Raw genomic sequence first — 22,368 nt, forward strand, 5'->3', positions numbered from 1 at the left:
CACTGTTTCATCCTGTGGGGAATGAGAGTGTGTTGCTACATGACAAGTCAGTGGATCACAGAAGATAGGAGGATTGGTCCTCTGGGTTTCATGGTAATTGTCCATAGTTAAAATATTACAGTCTGGCCCTGTGCACCGACTGACCGCCATTGCCAACCCTAGGGCCACACCGCTAGCATGGCTAGAAGTGTGCAGCATAAATGCTCGAGGAAACTGTGAGAACTGAGATGTTCTCAGACAGAGCACACTCTATACCCTAGGCATCTCATACTTAATGTTGTGTACATCCAGTGGTCCAATTACCCACCTCTGTAACATCAAGTGTCCCAGAAATGTCTGCTTCTCGCTCACCCTGAGGGCTCCTCGTTCAGCCTTCACTTGGACCCCAATACGCTACATCTGCCTTCAGTGTCCCACTATCGCCAGGCAAGGGAAGCTAACAGCATAATCGGAGTGAAACTCGAATATTAGGCCAACAACACAGCCCGTTGTTCTGAGTCGCATCTGACCGTGTCACACCAAGGCCCAGAATGTGGGTTTACAATGTTGATGCTGATCTCTGGTAAGTAGGTGGGTGTGTTTCTCTACCTCGAGCCTCGCGTTTCTCATTTCCTCTTGCTGATTCTTCCTCTGTCTTCTTCTTTGCTCATGGAGTCACATCTCATTCACATGTATGCACTGTCACGGCACATTTACCTGTTTCATGGTTGATTTTGACAGGTCTGCTCTGATGAAATGGAAAGCGATTGAGGCTGTCACAGGTACTGTGCTGATGCTCGCTTTTGACAGAGATGTCAGTGATGGCCTGATCTCACCAGGGTTTCGCAATCTCTGGGAGTCAACATTTCGGGAATATCTGAGACTTTTCAGCACACAGCCGTGCGCTTAAAATTCATGAAACTCAAGCTCCAAAATGCCTGAGCAGCTCAAGGTCTTTTGAACAGAACAGATGGAGGTTTGCAGGTTGGTGTTACTAAAATTTGAGGCTTAACTGCATTCTGCATCAATCATGCTGACCTTGTTCAAAGACTCCCAAGCCCGATTAAGACCTTTTTCACGCAAATTTTAAATTTTTCATCGATACTCAGCTACTTTAAGCAAAAAAAAAAATACATTCTTACAATAGGGCTTAATTACTTTTCACTCGCCACACAGGACATTGTGCTCTCTAGCGTCACACTATGATTCATGTGCAGGGCAGATCGACTTGAAATCAGAGCAGGCACAGTCTTTTCACACCCCGACACTTCAGTACTCTGCAATCAAGTGGTGGAAAGTGACTTTTTGGAATTAAGAGCAACCTTTTGTATTGACCCTAGTTTTAACATGTTCATTTTCTGAGCACAGAGAAGATCACCCAGCTGGACTGGAGCAAAATGGTGGTTGTAGGATGGGACTTCCTTCACTGTTGTAACCTAATGAATTGTGTGTTGTTTGGCTGATAGGAAATGTGTAAATCATTTTAAAAAATTATTGTTTTAACTGTGATATGTTCTGACACATAAATACCATACTAATCAGTGTATTTGTATACTGTGTAATACATTCTCTTCTACAGCGGTGCAGTCTCTGTATAAAGGCTACCTTGTAAATAAATGGCGATCAAAGAGTTTTTCTTTTCAAGATTCTTTTCACATTCATAAATGTAATGCTACTTAGATTATGACTTTTATCAACATAAAGAGGAAACAATTTTTATTCATATATCTGCATTTGTTTTGCTGGTTTTCCCGACAATCTTTTCAGTCACAGCGAGAAAGGGTTCATGTTTTTAGTTATTTTTAGACAACTTCATGTAGGCACAGGCAGACACTGTGTGGATTAAACCCAAATTTAACCCTGACTTCATGGCCCCCAGCTAATTTTAGAATCAAGCCAAATTTCCTGAACAATCAATGGTACGTTAACATTATTGGAGTATTCATTTACATGTTGTCGCTAAGCCCTGGTATACTGCAAATAAAACTGGAAACAATAGTCAGACAGATTTCTCTTACCGCCTTTCTTTCTGGAACGTGCTGCTTTTCTCTTTTTTGAGGACACGGCCATCTTGTTTGAATAAAAGAAAACTGAATGGGGGGATTCCGTGTTTATATGTGGACACCCACAGCGTGACCAGTTGATTGATTCACACAGTGAGCACAGAAGTTGTATGTTTTGGTCGTGCAGAGAGACAGATGCAATGCACATGATCAACAAAAATGCACTGTGTTGGCCCAGCTTCAGTGATGAGACATTTTTACAGTTCAGTATTCAACTAAAACCCCAAACCTCTAGTCCTCTCAGCCTAGCATGTAAAAATACACTTCAGGTTGCTTTTGCTCATGTAAAGCAGGGACACGCCATGATGTGACCCATGTAGACAGCTGATCTGATTCAAATAGTGATACATGTGACTGAAAAATGTGGCTGAAAGAACTCCTATGTAGACACACCACAAGTTTAACCACAGGCAGGAATACGACACCCAGACCCTGGTCTCTGGTATCAAAGTCTGGTGTCTTTGTACGCCCATTATCCACTCAGATCACCTACCTACAACTGCTGGGACGTTGCCAGTGAGCATAATCCATGCAGCAGTCACGTTTCCTTTAAAGCAGATGATGCAAAACCATTTAGTAGTATATAAATGTTATAGGTATGCAGAATTTATAGATAGGGTTTCACATGACGGACGTCATTCTTCTATACTTTGACCAAAATCTTGTTTCCTGCTGATTTCCCTGAGAGCAGCTCACAACACCCATCACTTAATAACGTGTCGTAGATTTTAAATGTATTATGTTTATGCTGGCATAAACTGGCAGTGATAAATGTTCACTGCGACATCTCCTTCATGTGTTTACCGCTTTCTGATTCTAGGCCAATTATATTTGTAGAACTAAATGTTCGTGTTGGAAGCTGGTGATTGCTGGAGATAATTGGGAGTGGGTATGGGATTCACAGCTCATTGCAAGTCTTACACAGGTTTCACTCCCAGCAGGGAAAGGTGAACAGCACACAAAAAGCAAAGCAAGAGAGGATAATTGACACCCCGAGAGCAAAATGGACCAGTAATTAAGACATTAATCAAATCTTTGACTAATCATTACAATGCCCAGAGTGTGGAGTTCAGAAGAACCAGGTCGAGTGGATACACTGCCTCCAGGAAATAGTCTGTATCACCACAGCAAGCTTATCAAAAACTTATATCTGGTCTGCTGTGTACTGTCAAAAATAAGACATTGTAACATATATCACACATATATCACACATTGATTGGGGAAACGGCTCTCTCGCACAATATCATATCTAGCCAGGGGCTCTAAATCAAACCTGTCAAGCCAGTGAGCTAATGTAAATAAAATGTGTACATCCCACTGTAGCCAAGTATGAACAGGAATGTGCAGAAATAATGAGAAATTTCCATTTCCGGGACTCAGCGACTTGCTGTGCGCACTGAGATATGTGTTTTTATAATACAGTATGTTTGGAAAATGACAAAAGCAAACCTTTAAATGGCAGATACGTCATTTGATTATGCAGATAATCCATTGCAGCACAAAGAAAAAGCTTGCACATCGGCCGTAAAACCACAAGAGATCAAACGCCTGAAATCAGCCGCAGACTAAAATGTCCAGATCTGTTGAGTAAAACCAAATTAAAACTAAAAATGTGATGACATTATTAAAACGTGATCTAATAACCAAATGTGTAGAATTTAATGAACTCATTAATTTCAGATAAAAGGCTGCATTAATATTCTATCGGATATTAGACACAACCTTCCTGCCATTATCGGAGTCCCAGACACTGTCGTTTCTTAAAGTCTAGACTCATTTAGCCCAGTCTGCCGTACATCCTACCTTAACTGCCACCTTATCAGCCTTTCCTATCATCTCCCTCATTTTCCTTCAGCCCTGCTATTGGCTGCTTCTCTCCACCGCTCCTCTTCCACCGAGACACACGCTCACAAATGAGCAAAGGAGACATTTTGTGTGTGTGTGTGTGTGTGTGTGTGTGTGTGTGTGACATGCCCGTTCCTTTTCCTGTTTTTAATCACTATTTGTATCCGTTTATGCGATCTTGTCCTGCGATGCACTGCTTTGACAACCCTAAAGTATTTACAGAGTTCATTAATTAACTTCATCTTGAAAACATTAGAGACCCATTTAGTTATGGCATATAGGACGACGACAGTAATTCCTACATCATTAAACACAGGCTGTTTTACCTAATTCACTTCAGTTTATTGGGCTCTGCGCTGCATGTGGCAGAAAAGACCATGTATATAAGAATCATATTATTTTCCATTAACTGTTACCTGATTTGACTTCTCCATTAAAATGTCAGTGATACAGAGAAAGAGACAGAAGCGTAATTTCTTATATTATGTGTCTTGTACATCATTACTGTCCAACAAATGCGGCAAAAAAAAAAAAAGAAGAAGCTGGAATTGTTTGTACTTCCTTCATGGGTTGCAGTGAAACAGTTTAGGGTACAGCAAATTTGAAAGGGACCCCAGTTAAGGAGGACGGTTATTGTGAAATATCCGTAGCTGGTAGTTAGTCCATCAACAGAATATTGTTTTGGGGTTTTTTTTTGGCCACCTGGGGGCTGTGCAAAAAGCTGTTAACTTTGGCACATTATTGCTTAATAAATCTTGTAACACACACCGACACAGAGCAACATTAGCATTCAGTAGGAGTCGTGTTTTTATGAATCTAAGTCCAATATTCACTCTTCTTTTAGAAGGTTTTAACTCTCATAGCTAAATGCTCTACTGTGTTCACCAGCTAGTCGCCATTAAAGTCACTGAAAACAGTGTCTTTAATGACACAAAGAGTGTCCCCTTTAATACACATGGTTATTCAATCCATTGTTGATCTACAAATATTGGTTATAGCATCTTTAAGTAATTTATGGTGGAAGAAATTGTCACGTTGCCTTCTTTGATGGGCATTTTGCATATTTTTTTTTTACATTTTCAGAATAAAAAATAGATTATAAATATAATTGCTTTAATAGTCAAATAGTTAAATCTGTATGTATCCCTCCAGAGACCGTTGTGACATTGCCTCTCTCTCTCTCTCCACACATGCTGAGTCTCTACCAGGCTTTCTAATATAAAGGCAGTTTGCCAAAAATACGTACACGGGCATAAAAAAAAAAACGGGATCCGTCTTGTATTTGTGAAGAGTGATTCTGTATTCATGAATCCGTTTGTAACACTGTCATTCAGGTGCCATGAATGTGTTTTAAAGTGTCATTTAAATTACAGTTGTTTGCTATAGTAAATGCTTTCATGATCCTCGCTGCTATAAAAAAAGACGTTTGAAAACTACTGTGCAGTAGAAGCTCCGCTCTGTCTCCTCTGTCAAGGAGAAATCAATCATTCGGTCCCTGGAGGAACACCAGCTGGCATTTGAACTGATTGTGCCATTTGGCCTTATGTGGAGATTGACTATGCTTTTCCTCATTCCAGTGTTTCAATCTTCAAATTATTCGTCGTGTTTACAGGAGATTTCTATCCAATGGAAACAAACAAACGATGGCTTTGCCCAGCTGGGCCAAGCTCACTTTTGTCTCTTTATTCATCACTGGATGTTTTACATTGACTGGGATGCGATTTGGCAGTGTTGTAGGAGCTCATAAAGAAAAGGCCGTAAAGTCCATAACATAGTGTTTAACTGTGGTAATGGAGATTTAAATGATCCAGGAAGTTTCTGTGCCAGGACAGACCAAACTTTCTTGTAGGGTTGCTGCAAAGTTTTGGTCGAAGACACACAGGACGCTGAACAATAAATCACCATATAGTGCGTGTCCTAGTGTCCGCGCGTGTTCATCAGTCTTGTCTTCCTTGTGACCTGGAGAGTCCTTTGTTGTCTGCACTGGGCAACTAATTCATGAGCAAACTTTAAGGGGGTACCATTAGCATAAGAAGGCAGACAAATTTGGCTTTAGCTCTGATTTTTCACCAGATATGTAGAGACTGTAGACTCCTGAGACATTACAGAACAGAGACAGCAATTAAAGGAGGAACATAGCTCAGTAGGTGGACAAAAGAAGACAGTGGTGGAGGGAAACGTGTGTTTGCTTTTATCTGTCTGCAACGCTCTCTGCAGGCTTTATTAACAGCACAGATGCAGTGTCACTTTTTTGTTATGCTACTGTAGGTATGCAAGCCACTAGGAGGTCAATCACATCAATTAACAAAAGTCCATCCTGCGCAGTTTAGAGGAGCCCTGTCGCTGTGTCGAACGGAAGCTGTACACCTGTCCTGCTGAGCATGATGGCCTCCTGTTGTTAAAGCCACTGAGAAATGACTTTATGAGTTTTCCGCTCAGGGAGAAGCCAGTTACAGCTCAGTGGTGAGCGGTGCGGCACGCAAGCCCTTTCACCGCACGAGCAAAAGAACAAAGCGGATTGAAGGGAAACACACGCGGCTTGCTTTTATTGATCACCGATAATGTGTACCGTTGCGTGAGATGCAGACAGCTTACTTCCATTTCACTCTGTTAAGACGGCTGCATCTAGTCTGCGCGGCCGCTGGATGCAGCCGATGAGGGGAGTCTGTTGCTAGGACACCAAGTCCTATTGAATGAATAATGGGAAATAGATTCCCTTTGACTGGCTACTTCCTGCATTCACTTTATTTACTTTTTGCGTGCTGGTGACAACACAGAAAGACTTTGTTGCATATTAATAAAACATGAAACAGATGTATTACATGGTTTCTCGCTGAGGCTCGTTTGTGTCTCGGTCCATGGTTAGGCTTTGAAAATGAACACTGCATCATTAAAGAGCAGTAATTATATGATGCAGGAATACATTGTTTTAAAAATACAACCTAATTGAAAATAACTGGTATGATGTGTATTTGTATCCTGTTGGACAGGGGATACACGTGCTGGCTAGTTTGTGTTGTTTGCTGCTGACAGATGGTAAAGCATGGCACACGCCGCTGTATCTTTATTAAAATCAATGGCTGGCTGAAGCAGTTTCGCATACAGTTGCCACAAAGTCATGATTCCATTTGCTGTTTGGTGTCAATATGACCAAAAAGATGTCAGTCTGTCAATACATATGTTGCGTATTCACATTCAGGTACCTTTCCATACTACACACAATACCAGAATCAAGGATCTGGTTCACGTAAATGGAATGCAGCCATCATTAGTGCTTGTTCTGCTGTGATAAGCCAAAATGTCTGCTGTGAAAAGGGTCTATCCATGGTTAAGGATTACATATTCCAACCCACTGGATTGCCTCGATGTAACCAGTGCCCTGCCCCTCCTCTGTAAACTGTTACCTTGCCAACCAATCTCTTGCTCTCTCTTTCCTCAGGAGTACACCATCGATGTCTTCTTCCGTCAGAGTTGGAGGGACGAGAGGCTGAAGTTTGATGGGCCCATGCAAGTTTTACCCCTCAACAACCTCCTAGCCAGTAAGATCTGGACTCCTGACACCTTCTTCCACAACGGAAAGAAATCTGTGGCCCACAACATGACAACTCCTAACAAACTGCTACGACTAGTCGACAATGGCACACTTCTCTACACGATGAGGTGAGCCACTTTAAAAATCACACTGCCACTTTTTCTTTTGAATATTGTCCTATATATATAGGACAATATAATATATATTGTCCTATAGCCATGCTAGTGGCTCTGTGAGGCTGTACTTACGCACAGCAGGTCTGAGCTCACAATGATAATGCTAACCTTGTGATGTTCAGCAGGGATAATGTTAGCCATCATGTGCACCATCTTTGTTGAGTGTGTTAGCATTTGTGAGGACTAAGCACAAAGTACAGCTGCGGCTGGAAGGCAGCACTGTTCAGTACATGTACAAATGAATCTTTAACACTGGCTCTTCAAACTGATCTGACTGTACTGAATTACAATTGTCACTGGCCAAATCAGTAGCTTAGAGCAGTGGAGCTCCTCACTGGTGACTGAGAGCACTGCTGTCAGCTCAGCTGTGATTCACAGTACGTTTCTGCCTGGTTAAAAGCTCAGTGAAAGCAAACGCCACAGAAACAGTTATGATGTGATAGTGCTGTTGCAAATAGTTGGCTGGGGAGGCATTAACCTTGTAAAACGTGCTTGCATAAGTTTAGCTTTGTACTGAAATGAATATACTACTGAACTGAAGACAGTCAAAAGTAGAGGCAAACGTTACTGTGTTCATCATGAGTGAGACGCTGAAAACCACACGTCAGCCTCACAGTGGTGAGGGATAAAAAGACGGGATTACAAATACAGTTGTGGTTGTTGCAGCAGCTGATCGTTTCTGATCAGAGTGTCTGATGACTGACTTGAACTCCAGTCAGGACCACATATGCTTCACCAAATACAACTCAATAAATAATCATTTCATCAAATGTAGCTGCTGTGTGTACATTGTGCTTAAATACACTGTAAATATCAGTCTTTTCTACAGGTTTGGAGCAAAACTAATGCATTGGTTTTCAATTCATCTCATGATTGAACCTGTCACTCAGTCACTCTTCCCTGCACCTTTGCATTAGAGCCTTGAAAAGAAACATTTTCATGGTGCTCTTCCTCAAGGTCACTATTGATTTTCAAGGGCGAAAATGAAACAGCGAAAGAATTTTATTTTTGCCGTCCCACATGAGTAGATCTGATGCGGTTGCAGTTCTGCCAAGGCCATGAAAGACATCTGTGCTCTGATGCAGTATTACAAGGACTGCTGTGTTTACATAACCAAGTAAATGTGTGGTAGAAGATGATGAAGGTGTATGCTGAAGCAAAGTGTGATACTCCTCTGTCAGACAGTGCAAAAAACCTTTTTGGGAAGCAGCATATTGATCGTCACATGCAGATTGAAGCCATTTCTGCACACTTCTGTTTATTGGATCCTGTGGTTTATTAATGCTCGTCAAAGCTACACATGATTCTCTCTGACCATTTAACTGACACCATGCAAAATGTAAGAAATCCTAGGGTTTATATGCAGTGGTTTTGTAAGAAGCACTTGCAAGGATGTGTTTTATTCATGGGCTACCTTACTTTTGTAATGGAGTGTTGGCTGATTAGTTGAAGGAGGTCTAAATGAAAATTTGGCTGTATTGTTAGAGGCACTGGATAACACTCTGAAAGGAGAGAGTGATAACACCTTTGCCTGAGCACACTTGCCAGGTATTAGGCTATAGAATATAAATCCATCTATTTTCATATGAGAAGTTTAGTCTGAAGTACATCACTGTCGTACCTTGTGTTGATTTACACACTTCTCACCAAACAACTGCCTAAATCCCTTTAATCAGCACGTCTACAGCATCTGAACTCTGCAGGACTGCGTCATTATTTTTGAATTGAGGGAGCTGGTATTGTCTGCCAGCACTGCTGCAGTCTCGGTTTTGTGTAAGAGCATTTATCACTCACTCTCAGTTCACCTCAATTTAACTCAAACTCTTTGTGGTTACTAAAGAAACTCTATTTGATAGAGAATATTAATTTGCAGAAAGTTTCAAAAGCGCTCATCAAAGGCAGTGGTGTGTATTTTGATGAAAACTTTTTGCTAGAATTTATTTATTCTTAAATCCCCAAATTGGACTTCACAGCTTATGAACTACCAGAAACATATACAACTGTGCAGCCATATTTGGGGATATCCAGTTCAGAGTGATGAAAGCATTTTCAATAAAATCAGGATCCACTGGACCAGTGATGCACAACTAAACACTCACTCACTGCTGTGCAACCACAGTTGGTGCAATGCTGGCTTAAAGCACAGACTTATTGAATATTGTTGGATATTGGATATGGATTTTGAACTTGTTCTATTCGGTATGCAGAAAACAAAATATATTGTCTGTGTAATCTACATTGCTCAGTATCAGTCGGTCCACCATTTTGGTCCAGACTGACATATATATGCAACTATTGGATGGATTGCCATGAAATTTAGTCCAGTCATTAGCAGTGGTCCCCAGAGGATAACTCTTACTGACTTTGGTGGTCCCCTCATTTTTTATCCAGCAGCACCATCAAGTTGACATCTTTGGTTTTAAGTGAAATGTTTCCTCAACTGTGTAAAGTTTATGACTGAATACCAGTAAAACTACATTTGCATCAGCCTTGTCTGTACATTGCATTTTGTGCTAATTTGCCAACATGCTAACACACTAAACTAAGATAACGAACAATGTGAACATTATATTATATTGCTAATTATTGCTATTATATATATTGCTAAACATTAGTATGCTAGCATTGCCATTGTGAGCATGTTAGCATACTGTTCTAAGCATTTAACGTAAAGCACTGATTTACCAGTACAGCCTGTTGAGCTGTTAGCATGGCTGTAGACTCTCAGTCTTGCTTTCTTTATACTTGATATGAAGTTTTGCTCTTGCACAGAGACAGCATGCTTTGTTGTCTTTGATCAAAGTATCTCTAATTCTGTTATCAGTAATTTTACTGATAACAGATTTTACTGATTTTACTATTTATTTATGTTTTGATTTTGCTTCCGTCAGATTGTCTGTCTGTGAGATGAATTTTGTCTATTAGTTGGCGGTTTAAGTGCTGTATAATATGCAGCGGTGCGTTGCTCACATTTGATTTATGTTGTATTGCATTAATTTGCGTAGTTACTGAGCCACTTATCAGTAATGAGGCAGCACCGGAGAGCATCCAAGAGGGTGTAATAAAAGGATGACAGGGTTGTTGCAAGTGCAACACAAGGATCTAATTAGAAACAATAAGTTTGTCTCTAGAAGCACCCCATAATAGTAGTTTTAATACTGTGGCTGCAACAAACTTCATAAATGGAGCATTCTCCAACATGAAAGTGTAGTTACAATGGTAAGAACAATTGAATCTACTCATGAAATTACTTTTACTAATTAATTTACTAATTACTTTTACTGTATAGAATATACAACTTTATATGTTCCATGTAAAATCTACACACACTACCGAGGCATGCATTCAATAACTAATTCAAGCTCAAAACTATGGAAGTGCTCAAGCTATGTTCAGTATAGCTGACATTTTACAAATGAGAATTACACATAAACTAACTGTATTTACTTGCTCAGATGCTCTCTTCCTATCCGGGTTGCTCAAATAACCCAATTTTGGATTGATGCATGGACTATAAATGTTGTAAATGATGACTCGGATAACCCAGTTTGTGATCCATTTTATGAGTAACTCAGTCCACCGTTGGATGGTTTTATGGGTTCTGTTGTGTTTGAACTCAGCAAATGTAATCATGTCAATTAAACATGTATGAGTGAGTTAATATGCAACATTCCCCTATTTACTTACAGCGTGCACGTTGAGACTGAGCCATCTGACCAAATGAAATACACTCTGCTGCTCTCTCTCGATTTTTGTCTTTGTTGTCATTCAGCTGAGCTGAGCTCATTACCACTGGTGGCTACAGGAGAAAAGAGCTGTGGCTTTTTGTTCCTGAAGTACTCTGATTACTGACTTTTGTTACTGTTTAATGTAAAAGACATCGAAAATGCACTGTTTTGTAATGGTTGTCTCAACCATACTGCAGCCTGACCTGTGGACTATTTTCTCTCCCCGTCTCCCCCTCTGCCCCCCTCAGGTTGACCATTCATGCTGAGTGCCCCATGCACCTGGAGGATTTCCCGATGGATGCACACGCCTGTCCTCTGAAATTTGGAAGTTGTAAGTCAATCCTGATGGTCACAACAAAACAGAGTTCAGTGTAAAATTGCACTGCAGAAACAGTAGTGATTGTTCTCAGCAGGTGTTAGGTGCCTTTCCTGTCCTGGAAAAACTTCAGAGGACTCAGACTGCACCCACCACTATAAATATGATACGATGGGATAACTGTTTTAAGAAGTGTTTCTTTTCAAAGCCAACCACCGGCTTGAAGTGAGAGTGAGAGAGTCCCATGATAAATTCTCACCCAAGAGTCTGCAACCACGCTAGCGGCTCTGTGAGGCTGTACTTAGCTCCAGTGGTGCTTTGAGCTAAATGCTAACAACATGAAAACACTCTCACAATGACAATGGTGTAATATACAGATAATGTTTGCAGTGCTCAGTATTTTAGTGCGGCATGTAAGCATGCTAACATTTGCTAATTAGTAGCAGTAAACATAGAGCACAGCTGACACTGATGGGAATGTAATTAGTTTTGCAGCTGGTAGCTGTTCATAAACCAAAGCACTGGACATCACCAAAGTCAAATGAGAGAATGAAAAAAGACGTTGATTCTCATCCATTTTTTCTACCGTTTGCTGCCCAGATGCCTACACCAATAACGAGGTGATCTACCTGTGGACCCAAGGAGATGAGAGGTCTGTTGCTGTGGCAGAGGACGGCTCCAGGCTGAACCAGTATGACTTACTTGGACACGTCATTGGCAAAGAAACCATCAGCTCCAGCACAGGTACGCTACATGCCAGCCCAGGCAGTAGTATACATTATACTCTAAATTCAATAACATTTTGAACAGGTGGAGGGGAAGGTCCTAAGCCAAACAACACAACACACCAGCTTGGAGTGTGCGCAGGACGCTCTGCCAAGCATAATTTCACAGCAGTTTGACTGCTTTTGCGGACACATCAAATTCTATTTAGAGGCAGGATGGTGCAGTGAAACAAATTTAACACCTTTGAAACATAAACTTAGTTTTCCTGCATTAAATCTGGAGTAAATTAAATTGCCTTTCTTCTTTTCTGTTCATGTACAGTATACTGACACTCGTTTTGTTGTTTTCATAAAGTAACAGTCTGCACTTTCCTCCAGTTTCTGTCATTTTGGATTCAACTTGCATTATTTGGGTCCATTGAGAAAATGATGAGTTGTCAGCTTTGGGGAAGCTATTCAGCATATTTACAAAGATAATAAGAAGAGGTGGGCCAGAGGTGAAAGGCTTATTTCCATTCTGTTTTGGGCTATAGCCCAGAATAAACTTGAATAAGCAGAACATTAAAAGAAAGTCGAGCAGCCCAAAGTGTTGATTACATATTCATTTGATCTTAAATGTTCATCGTCAAAACTGTTGCAGAAGCCTTTTATCCGTCACACACAATCAACTCACTTTTTCTCTATTTTCCCTCTGGGAGACGCATGGTCACACTTTAACATAAAGGGCTGTGGACTGATGTACACGAGTGACCACGAGACAATTCACAGCAATTATCTGTCATTATCTTGGAGTTCAACCACCTCAGACAAAGTGCTGTTGTAATATTTATATTTATCATCTGTTAGAAAAAAATGGTGCTGGTCCACGTGTCCTGGAAGACTTCAATAGTCCAGGCTAATGGGAGAAATTCCAGTCAAGTATTCCAATGTTTTTGTGTCAATTGACAAATCGGGACAACACTTTGAAATTGGTCCAGCATTAGGGCTGGACAATCATTTTTTACTCAAGATTGCCAATAGGTTATCCGATCAGCAGGGGGATCGCAGGAGGAGGGGGGGGTGGGGGTCACAGCACACCATGAAATATCCGCATGGACAACTTGGTGTCAAGAAATGTAACACATGCCTCACTAATGGTCACAAACTGTTGACATACTGCGAGTTGATTGTTTCGGCTCGCCTGTTTTCCAACACTTGCTCTAGAGGGGGCCTTTCTTGTTTTTCACAGCTACTGTAGAGGAGGGTGAGGCGAGGGGTACTGAGCTGCAACCTCACCACTAGATGCCATTAAATCCTACAGACTGGTCCTCTAATTCACTGAATTAGATGTGGAAATTGTGGCAGAGGAGCGAGAGGGAGGGTGGAAAATCAGACAAGCAGTGTAAGAAAACAGCACGTAGAGCCAGAATATTTTCATAGCTAAGTCAGGAGTTACTTTCACTGGACATTATGACTGGAGACATTTAAGTATGGCTGACTTCAACAGATTTTCCTTGTTAAAAACAGCAATTACCAAATGACACAAACCCTGATTTATTAATAGTTGTCATTCACAAGTGTTAGTAGCCAAGCAATATTGATAGAGATCTATCAGGCAAAAAACATCATATAACAACTTAATCAGGTAACAGTGTAAGAAGACTGGATAAAGTGCTGAAGTACTCATTACTGCAAAGCCACAGTTAAAAGGTTACTTCAGTGGGGCAGTTGGTAGTTACGGAAAGAATAAATAGCTTACAAATGAGCCACACTGGCTCTCCATTTGAGAGATTTAATTTGTGGTGATGCAGTTTGCTCATGCGGTTCTCAGGAGGTGAACAGAGATCTGTCAGAGTTCGCTTGAGTTTGGAGACGAAAACTATCATGAAGCCCCTTTGTTGAATGGCACTCAGCTTGTTTTCCTAGGAAACATAATGTGTTCAAATAATATCACTTGTATAACTCTAGCGAGGACACTTCCTTTGAGCCCGTCGATACTGTTGTGCTTTTCAGTGGTTTAACCTAAAGTCAAGCAAATTGCAGAGGTATTTTGAAGGAGCAGGTCTGTCTAGAAATACTAAAATCCAAGGTGGAGTCAACAGGATTGCTTTCATGAACTGGTTCAGTGTGTGGACTTGAAAAAATCTAATTTCTTTCAACTTTAAACTGAATGGAGTAGAGTGAGCTGAGGGATGGGAGGATTTGAGCCAGTTCAGCTCTGTTTAGAATCTGCTCTAAAAAAAAAAACCCTCAGGGAATGAGAGGCTGTTTTTCTCATATCTTTTCAACACAGATTAAGACATGGCAATGAGAGCTAGTGCTCAGGGGAACTGTGAAGTTGTCCATTTGCTGCCTTCAGTGAAAAAAATCCGAGCTGAAGGAAGATGTTCAATATCGAGGGTTAGAATGACGCAGCAAGATGTTCCTTCACATCTACAGCAAAGAGAGCCAGAGGAGAATTCAAATATGTATTTAAAGGAAAGCTCCACTCCATAATCTAGATTTCAAGAATCAGCGGCTTGGTGTTAGCTTGACAGGCGGCTCTGAAATGCTGTATGCTGCTCCTTTGTGCAGCTGCAGTCAGACCTCCATGAAGGATCAAGCAGCAAACCTTTCAGATTCACCTTTCCAGCCTAGTTTTTGTGAGCATAATAATCAAAGAATTGAAGTAAGGAGGGAAGTTTGCCCTCAACTTAAGGCTTCCTCTGACACATAATTGACCTCCATTTTCTCATAGTAGGTGACAGAGAGTGCAGGTGCTGCTCTGCTACAGCCGTCTAACTCCTTTCACAGAAGACTGTTGTATCATCAAATGTGCGCCAAAACATTGGGGCCAGTAATGTCTCGCGTCATTTCATTTGTCTACTTTCTATGCTTTTTTTGAAACTGAGGTCAGTCATGTGACTTCTGCCACTTTGGAATATTTCTAAGCACATGACGTCTTTTTAACCAGCATTTTCCATGTTCATATGGTTTAATGGCTCATCTAAGGGACTGAGGATAATACTATGAGGTACTTTGATGATGCAACCGTACATGTTAATGTTAACTTTAATAAACCTTACTTTGAATATTTCAGATTGTGTTGCTCCCAACCGGGCATAGCTGGTTTAATAATTATATCCTTGTGTATCTCTCTCCATCTCTTTCTATGTTTCTCTCCTTTCCCACAGGAGAATATGTAGTGATGACAACATATTTCCATTTGAAAAGGAAAATTGGCTATTTTGTGATTCAAACCTACCTCCCGTGCATCATGACTGTCATTCTTTCTCAAGTCTCCTTCTGGCTAAACAGAGAATCGGTTCCTGCTCGCACTGTATTTGGTGAGTGCCATCTTGTGTTTTTAATCCAACTCAAAACAAAAGAAAATGGACTAAATGATTAATTGAACGGGTTAGATCATTTGGTGGAGCTTTGTGAGGTATGAGGTAAGAGCAAAACAATTGTGCAGAGCTGCATTTGTTCACATCATCAGATGATTCAGCAAACTGCGAAACCAGTGGAGGGTTTAAAAAAAAAAGGTTCCCCTTGAAAAGTTCTAATTAACATAACGATGTACAAAACATAGCTTGGTGCATTTAAGTGCACGTGGGCATGAATGAGTAATTTATTTTTCCAAAGCTGTTATCACAGTATTGACTTTGCCCCAACTCTGTGACTGCAAGCTCTAATTAATCAAAGATAAGTCGAAGCAAAGCTGGAAAGTATAAAATTGGAAAAGTGTGGCAGGTGATGGACGAGCCGTTGCAGCTCTTGAAGAGGATGTTCGGCTGATTTGTCAACTATATAAACAGCCGGCCTGCTTCGAAGTGTTATTACTCACTGAGCTTGAGGTAATTTAGAAACAAACAGACACATCAGTTCTGAAAACAGAGATAATCCCACCGAAGCTACCGTGGACTCTTAATAAGGGTCGGATCACACGTTTGCAGCTGTGGAACGAAATAAATCAGAGGATCAAATCCTCAGCGTTTAGTCTCCGAAAACAGTCGCTGTTCATAAAAGAGGCACGTAACCAAACCCAGGCTTTTACAAGAATATCTTATATTATACAAACAACGCTCTTTAAAACGATGCGAGCTGCGTACACTTGGCCGTGTTATCTACGCTTTGTACTGTGAATAATAAGAGATTCAATTTGTCCTTTTAGCACCATCCATGTTAAGAACATTACGTCTGCTTAAATCACCCCATACTCCATCAAAACACAGATGTAATTTTCCCTTCCCCTTATTCTTTCAATTGTTGTTGTGCTGCATAATCTGTGAATGTGCCCCTTAACCTGTGTTTGCTGAATAATAAGCATTTTTGATTTGGAGATGAAGCACACATGAAGTAGCACACATTGTACAATAGATGCTGAAAAGCATGCAAGGAGCTGTTTTCATCATGCAGGCCTGGAAATGAGGACTCTTACAGCTACCTATTCCCTTGCATTTCTCTGAATAATCACAGCTCCTTCAGTTCTCCGCATGCACACAAACACACCGACAAGAGCGTTTTTCCCCGGGGCGGACATCTGAAAATCATTTCAGTCACACATGAAATTACATTTTTTAGAGGACAATTTCCTTCACATGAGCAGAGGAGCTGTAATCAGTGTCATTTTTCCAGACTGAAACGTTTACAGTGAAAGACACCGTTCAGAGCAGTGTTCACGTCTTTGTATTTTTACGCAAACACAGTCACGTTGATCAGCTGAAATAAGGATGCCCTCACTGATATTACAAGCACCTCCGTGTCCTTAAATTCTCCAACAGCAGTTTAGCAGCTCCCTTTTTCTGATCACTGCGCTAATAAAGACTGCTTTCCCTAGTAAGGAGTAATAAACTAATCAGAAAACTAAAACTAAACAGAAACATAGCACACAGTTAAAATGTTGGAGACAAGTTATGCAAAGAAAAAAAAAAAAGCACCAGAAAATAAACCAATCTCCCTCTTTAAAGACAGTGAATAGTTGCCTATCAATCTTTTTGTCAGAAATTTTAATTTCTCACCCATGCCTCACTGAAATGAGTTGACCTCCCCGTTCTGTGACTCAGTACTTATTTTTAGAGCCCACTGTGTATCTATTTTTCATCAGATCAGATAGGTTGGAGCAGATGAAGTGATTGCTTTTATGTGGTTGGATGGGCAACTATTGTCCGGCCCAAGTTTCATTCCCAGCAGCACTGAAAAAGTTTCAAAGGTTTTACAACAAAGGGTTCACCTCCAAATGAATTAATTGTTGTAAATGGAGGTCTGTTTTCACTGTCAAGTCTCACTGTGGCTGACCTTTGCACATAATCGTTTACTTTAGATTGCTTGCTCTAAGTATGCACACGGCGACGACGCGTGTCTGCATTGACATGGCTGTTTAATGCAGATATTTTGGAACTTGCGCAGCTTTACTAGTGCAGCCTAATTATGTGATGGTTCATTGCATTGAGACAGTAGTTCCTTGTAGGTTGAACCTGCAGGTCTGACCCAGTGTACTTACAATGTAGATGCACCATTGAAATTTGTCAGCATTATGTGTCTCTACTTTCTGATTTCACACGGCAACTTGTGAAAAACTGAAGCTCTTCAGCGCAGTGCAGGACCGTCAGTTTTTAAGCTTACGTACTTTCATTTTACTTGTTAAGCCCCAGAAGTCATTTAGATAATTGAGCTAAATTGGACACTTAAAACTTGTCTGAAGCTTTCATTACGTGGCCTTAGTAGAAACTGTTTTAAAGCTGCACACGGCCTCCTGGTTTCCAAAAATCCGTGAACAAATGAAGTAAAATCCCTTCAGAAGTTCCAAAAAATAACCTGTGCACCATTTGACGCAGGTGTTGAAAAACTGACCTTTCCTTTCAGTGTTTGCTCAAAAATGAATCGATTTACTGACATTTTCCTTTTCTCCCCAGGAGTCACCACTGTCCTAACCATGACCACCTTGAGCATCAGTGCTAGAAACTCCCTTCCGAAGGTGGCCTATGCCACTGCCATGGACTGGTTCATGGCTGTGTGCTATGCCTTTGTCTTCTCTGCCTTGATTGAGTTTGCTACAGTCAACTACTTCACCAAGCGCAGCTGGGCATGGGATGGGAAAAAAGAGGGCATGGAAATAAGGGTGAGTGATTCTTATTTATATGCATATTTTTTTATCATTTATGGACATGACACACGTGCACCAACATTGACAATTACAAACACGTCATCCTAAAAAACAGAGTGAAACACGGTCTTTTAGAAAGGAGTCTCCCTTCTGACTTTTTTCCTCTTATTAAACTCCAGATTAATTGTTCCCCATCTTTTTTGATTTGATAACCTTATTAAAAAATGCTCCAAGTTGCTCACTAAGTCCTCATTTTACTCTGGAGGAGCGACGAGGGCAAATTGCACTTTGGAAACACTGATGGAAAGTTCCCTCCTTAAAGCAGCCTGGAGTACTCTATAAAGACTATAAAGAGAGATTTTATTTATTCATTAACAGCCAAATGGAACAGGGACAGCGGGGCGGAACAGTGAGAGCCGAAGCTGAGGTAAACTCCCAGAGACACTGGCCCTGATTTATGATGGCAGCATATGTTCAAGTCTCATCCTAAAGTCAGTGTAGTCAGCTTGTTCTCCCCACAAAAGATGGCACCCTTACATCAAGTCTGCACGTTATGGACACTCTGATTAAAAAGTGAGTGTGCATTATTTAAAATGAATCACCTGAGGCTGACTTTTTTTATTTTAAGCATGGAACCTAATAAATCACATCGTACATGTTTTTAATTTTGTCAATAGTGTGGGCTGTTGTTTATGAGGATACTACAGGACGGGGGTGAATTTGTATCAAGGTGGTAAAGTAGAAATACAGATTACTGAATTACTTTGGCATAAAGTCGTTTTTATGTGCTTGACTCAATTTAAGGACTGTGGTTTTATTCGGAGGTTGAGGGGCCTTAACAAGATGCTTTTCTCTGAAGCTATGATGCAGTCACATAAATAAAACCTGACGAGTTCCTCGTGGTAACCTCAGCGCTTAAATTTACCAGGATTTCTATGATGTTTTATAACTGATCACATCAAATGAAACGGATATCAGAGCAGGCAAAGAGAAGCAATGAGGAAAATTAAAGCACTCGCTCCTCTTGTGCTGAATGTATGAAATGCTCATTTTTCTCTGGTATTAATGTAGCCTGTAGCTTCAAAGAGGCTCATTTGTTCCAGTAATGTAGGAAGCATTATCTTCCACGTGATTGACAGGATCACATGATTGACAGAATCAGGTGTCGATAGCCTGCTGTGGTTTGATTGACGGTGCTGAGGAGTAGACTATGAAACATGTTGTCCTCCTGTCAAAAAACATGCTTATATTTACATCAGTTAATCACTGATGTATGGTTTTCTCACATGTTTTCTGAGATCAGTTAACTCAGCAGATCTTCACGTGGTGTTGAGAAGATGTCAAAGAGCAGCATCAAATCTGATTCCGTGTACAGTTTGTGAACCACATGCAGGGTTTACAAAGTCACACTGATGACTGACAGCGAGAGAGCTGGCAGACTCCACCATATGGTGTGTTTGCATTTCTCATGTTAGAAACTGAGATGCAAGAAAATGTATGCTTTTAGTACTTTTATATTGAATTAATTTCTTTTTTTTTTACCAAGTAAGAGTCCCATTGAAACCTGGTTAAGATGGCGGCACAAGCACAGTGTTGAAACAAACAAAAATAAACAATACAGACAACATAAGCAGGCTGAGGGCAATTACTGCTTGTCCAGCTAAACAAGGAGAATGGATCGATGGCGGAGGCATTTCTATTTCTACATGAATCAGCACATACGCTTACGGGTGTTATGCTTGTGAAAATGTGACACACTTCTCTACAAAACAGTACTAACAGTTGCGATCAGACCTGTCAACCTTCCCGTTTTTCCCAGGATCCTCTCATATTTTACCCCTTTGTCTTGCTGTCCTGCCATTTAGATATTTTCCCATGAATCTCCGGTATTTTTAACCTTTCTAAAAAAAAATGGCTCTAACATTGACAGGAGGCATAACTGCCTATTTGATGTGTTTGTTACCTTCCCCTCTGGTGCTGCACGTCATTCACTCAAACGGCACCCGCCTATAAAACTAAAGGAAGAAGAAGTTGGATGGAGTAAATGCTAAAAGTTTGCGCAAGTACCTCATCAGATGGGAGGAGGCTGACCTGAACTTAATGAAGAGCAACGTCAGTCAAAATCAGGCTTTTTGTAAAATATGCCACACGGATTTTAGTGTGTCACTCAGAGGGAAAAGCAACAAATCTGCCAAGCATGAGCGCCCAAGAGGCACAGAAACGTCCATTTATACGACGCCATCCATTTTCATCATCAGCCTCTCTTTATTTCATTTAATTTAATTACACATTAATAACAGAGGGATGTTCAGCATTTCACTTTCAACCAGGTATCTGATTCTGACCGCCTGACTGTTGTCACTTAATGTTGGAGTTAGCTAACAAATCCTTGATGCTCTGATATTTTAAAGCAAACAGATGCCTGGTGGTGATGTTAGGATTCACTGTATGTGGACAGTGGTAAGGGTGGTGGGACGGTCCAGGGCAGGGCACTGGAAAACGTCCCTTGCTTCCAAATCCCAATGTTGACAGGTGTGGTGGCGATAGGTAAAAGCACGCATGTTGCTGCGAGCACATAAATAGCTGGAATACTTCTGTCAGCTGCAGACACAACATGAAACAGAGCATATTTCTTGTGCTGCAACAGACGGTGCCACAAATCTATTTTCTGCTACTAATGTACAAACTGTTTGACACAATCAGTACAGCCTCTCCAGTTTTTTATAGCTTGACATTTGGTCCTCTGAGTGATTGGCAGGAATGCATAGTGCTGCCACAGAACTTTTTCGGCAGTGGGGATAATTTGCAGCATTAGATTGCAGCTGAGTGGAGGGTTTTTTCTTTTCTTTTTTTTTTTTGTTCTTTTTTTTTTTTTTTTGTTCTTTTGATGCCTCCTCTTAATGGCAACAGCCTGGGCTGCCGTCTCGGGGGCTGTGCTGAGCATGCAGTTGTCATGATAGATAAAAAAGAATGGGGTCACAGAGGGAGACAATGCACTCCTATCATCACACTCCCTGCTAGAATCAGCTACTGGAAAGCAAAGGGATCAGACTACACGTGCTTTTTTTTCCCCCTTTTTAACATATTTACAATAAATTAAAACGGGAACCTATAGAAAGGGAACCTATAAGGGCAGAGTGTCTTTCAGAGAGCTCAGTGAGTCCTTTTGAAAATCCCGTCCCCAGTCATCAGAGGCAGGGTCTCAGCCACCACTCTCACCGGAACCAAACGATGACCTCATCGCCCCCAGGCTCTTTCTTTTTTAGGACTGAAATGGTGAGCTGGAGACGAGTCAATGTGCACTAATTTACCTTGCTGGTTATAGAGCCATTTTCTTCATTTTTTTTGCCTAACATTCTGTTTGACAAGTGATCTACCTAATTAGCTCTCCCCTCACCGGCTGAAGGTGTGCTTATTACAGAAATTAGCCGATGGGGAGTTTGAGGTTGAGATGAAAGCCTGCGTATTCTAGGCTCTCCATGACACATGATTGGACACTACTGTGTTAGATATTACGTGCTGGATTTATCAGCAGAGGCAGCAGTGCTGGCTCATCGTGCAGCGACTTCACTGCTGGAGCACAAGTTAAGACATTTAAGACATTTTGAGAGTCCAGTGTGTGGGATTTAAGGAGTCTATTGACAGGAATGGAATGGAAGTTTTCATAATTATGTTTTCATCAGTGTAAAATCACCTGATATTAAGAATCATCATGTTACTTGGTAAGTGGTCTGACAGAGGCTACTCTCCTGCTGAGGCAACGCTCCTGATGTAGCTTAGTAATTGTTTCCAACAGAAATCTGACAGCCACAAATTCTTCAACAATCTGCTGATGTGGTTGCACTTCTGAGAGTTTGTTGTGAAGTGATGAGCTCTTGTTAGCTCGCTGCCTCTGCGTGTGTCTGAGACACCAAGTTTTTTTCTGTTCATTAGGCTTGGA

General features: G+C 40.9%; 1 protein-coding gene across 3 annotated transcripts in view; it reads left to right on the forward strand.

The window, feature by feature from the left end:
• Positions 1–22,368, forward strand: part of gabra3 (gamma-aminobutyric acid type A receptor subunit alpha3) — an 89,817-nt gene that overhangs the window by 56,911 nt on the left and 10,538 nt on the right. For all 3 annotated transcript variants that reach the window (XM_076750451.1, XM_076750453.1, XM_076750452.1), the window contains exons 5-9: positions 7,327–7,547; positions 11,572–11,654; positions 12,240–12,383; positions 15,517–15,669; positions 18,238–18,443. In XM_076750451.1, the coding sequence (XP_076606566.1) occupies positions 7,327–7,547; positions 11,572–11,654; positions 12,240–12,383; positions 15,517–15,669; positions 18,238–18,443 (807 nt within the window). The remainder of the gene's footprint in view (positions 1–7,326; positions 7,548–11,571; positions 11,655–12,239; positions 12,384–15,516; positions 15,670–18,237; positions 18,444–22,368) is intronic.

The sequence above is a fragment of the Chaetodon auriga genome, chromosome 15, assembly GCF_051107435.1.
Source record: "Chaetodon auriga isolate fChaAug3 chromosome 15, fChaAug3.hap1, whole genome shotgun sequence".
In the NCBI taxonomy this organism is placed as follows: Eukaryota; Metazoa; Chordata; class Actinopteri; order Chaetodontiformes; family Chaetodontidae; genus Chaetodon; species Chaetodon auriga.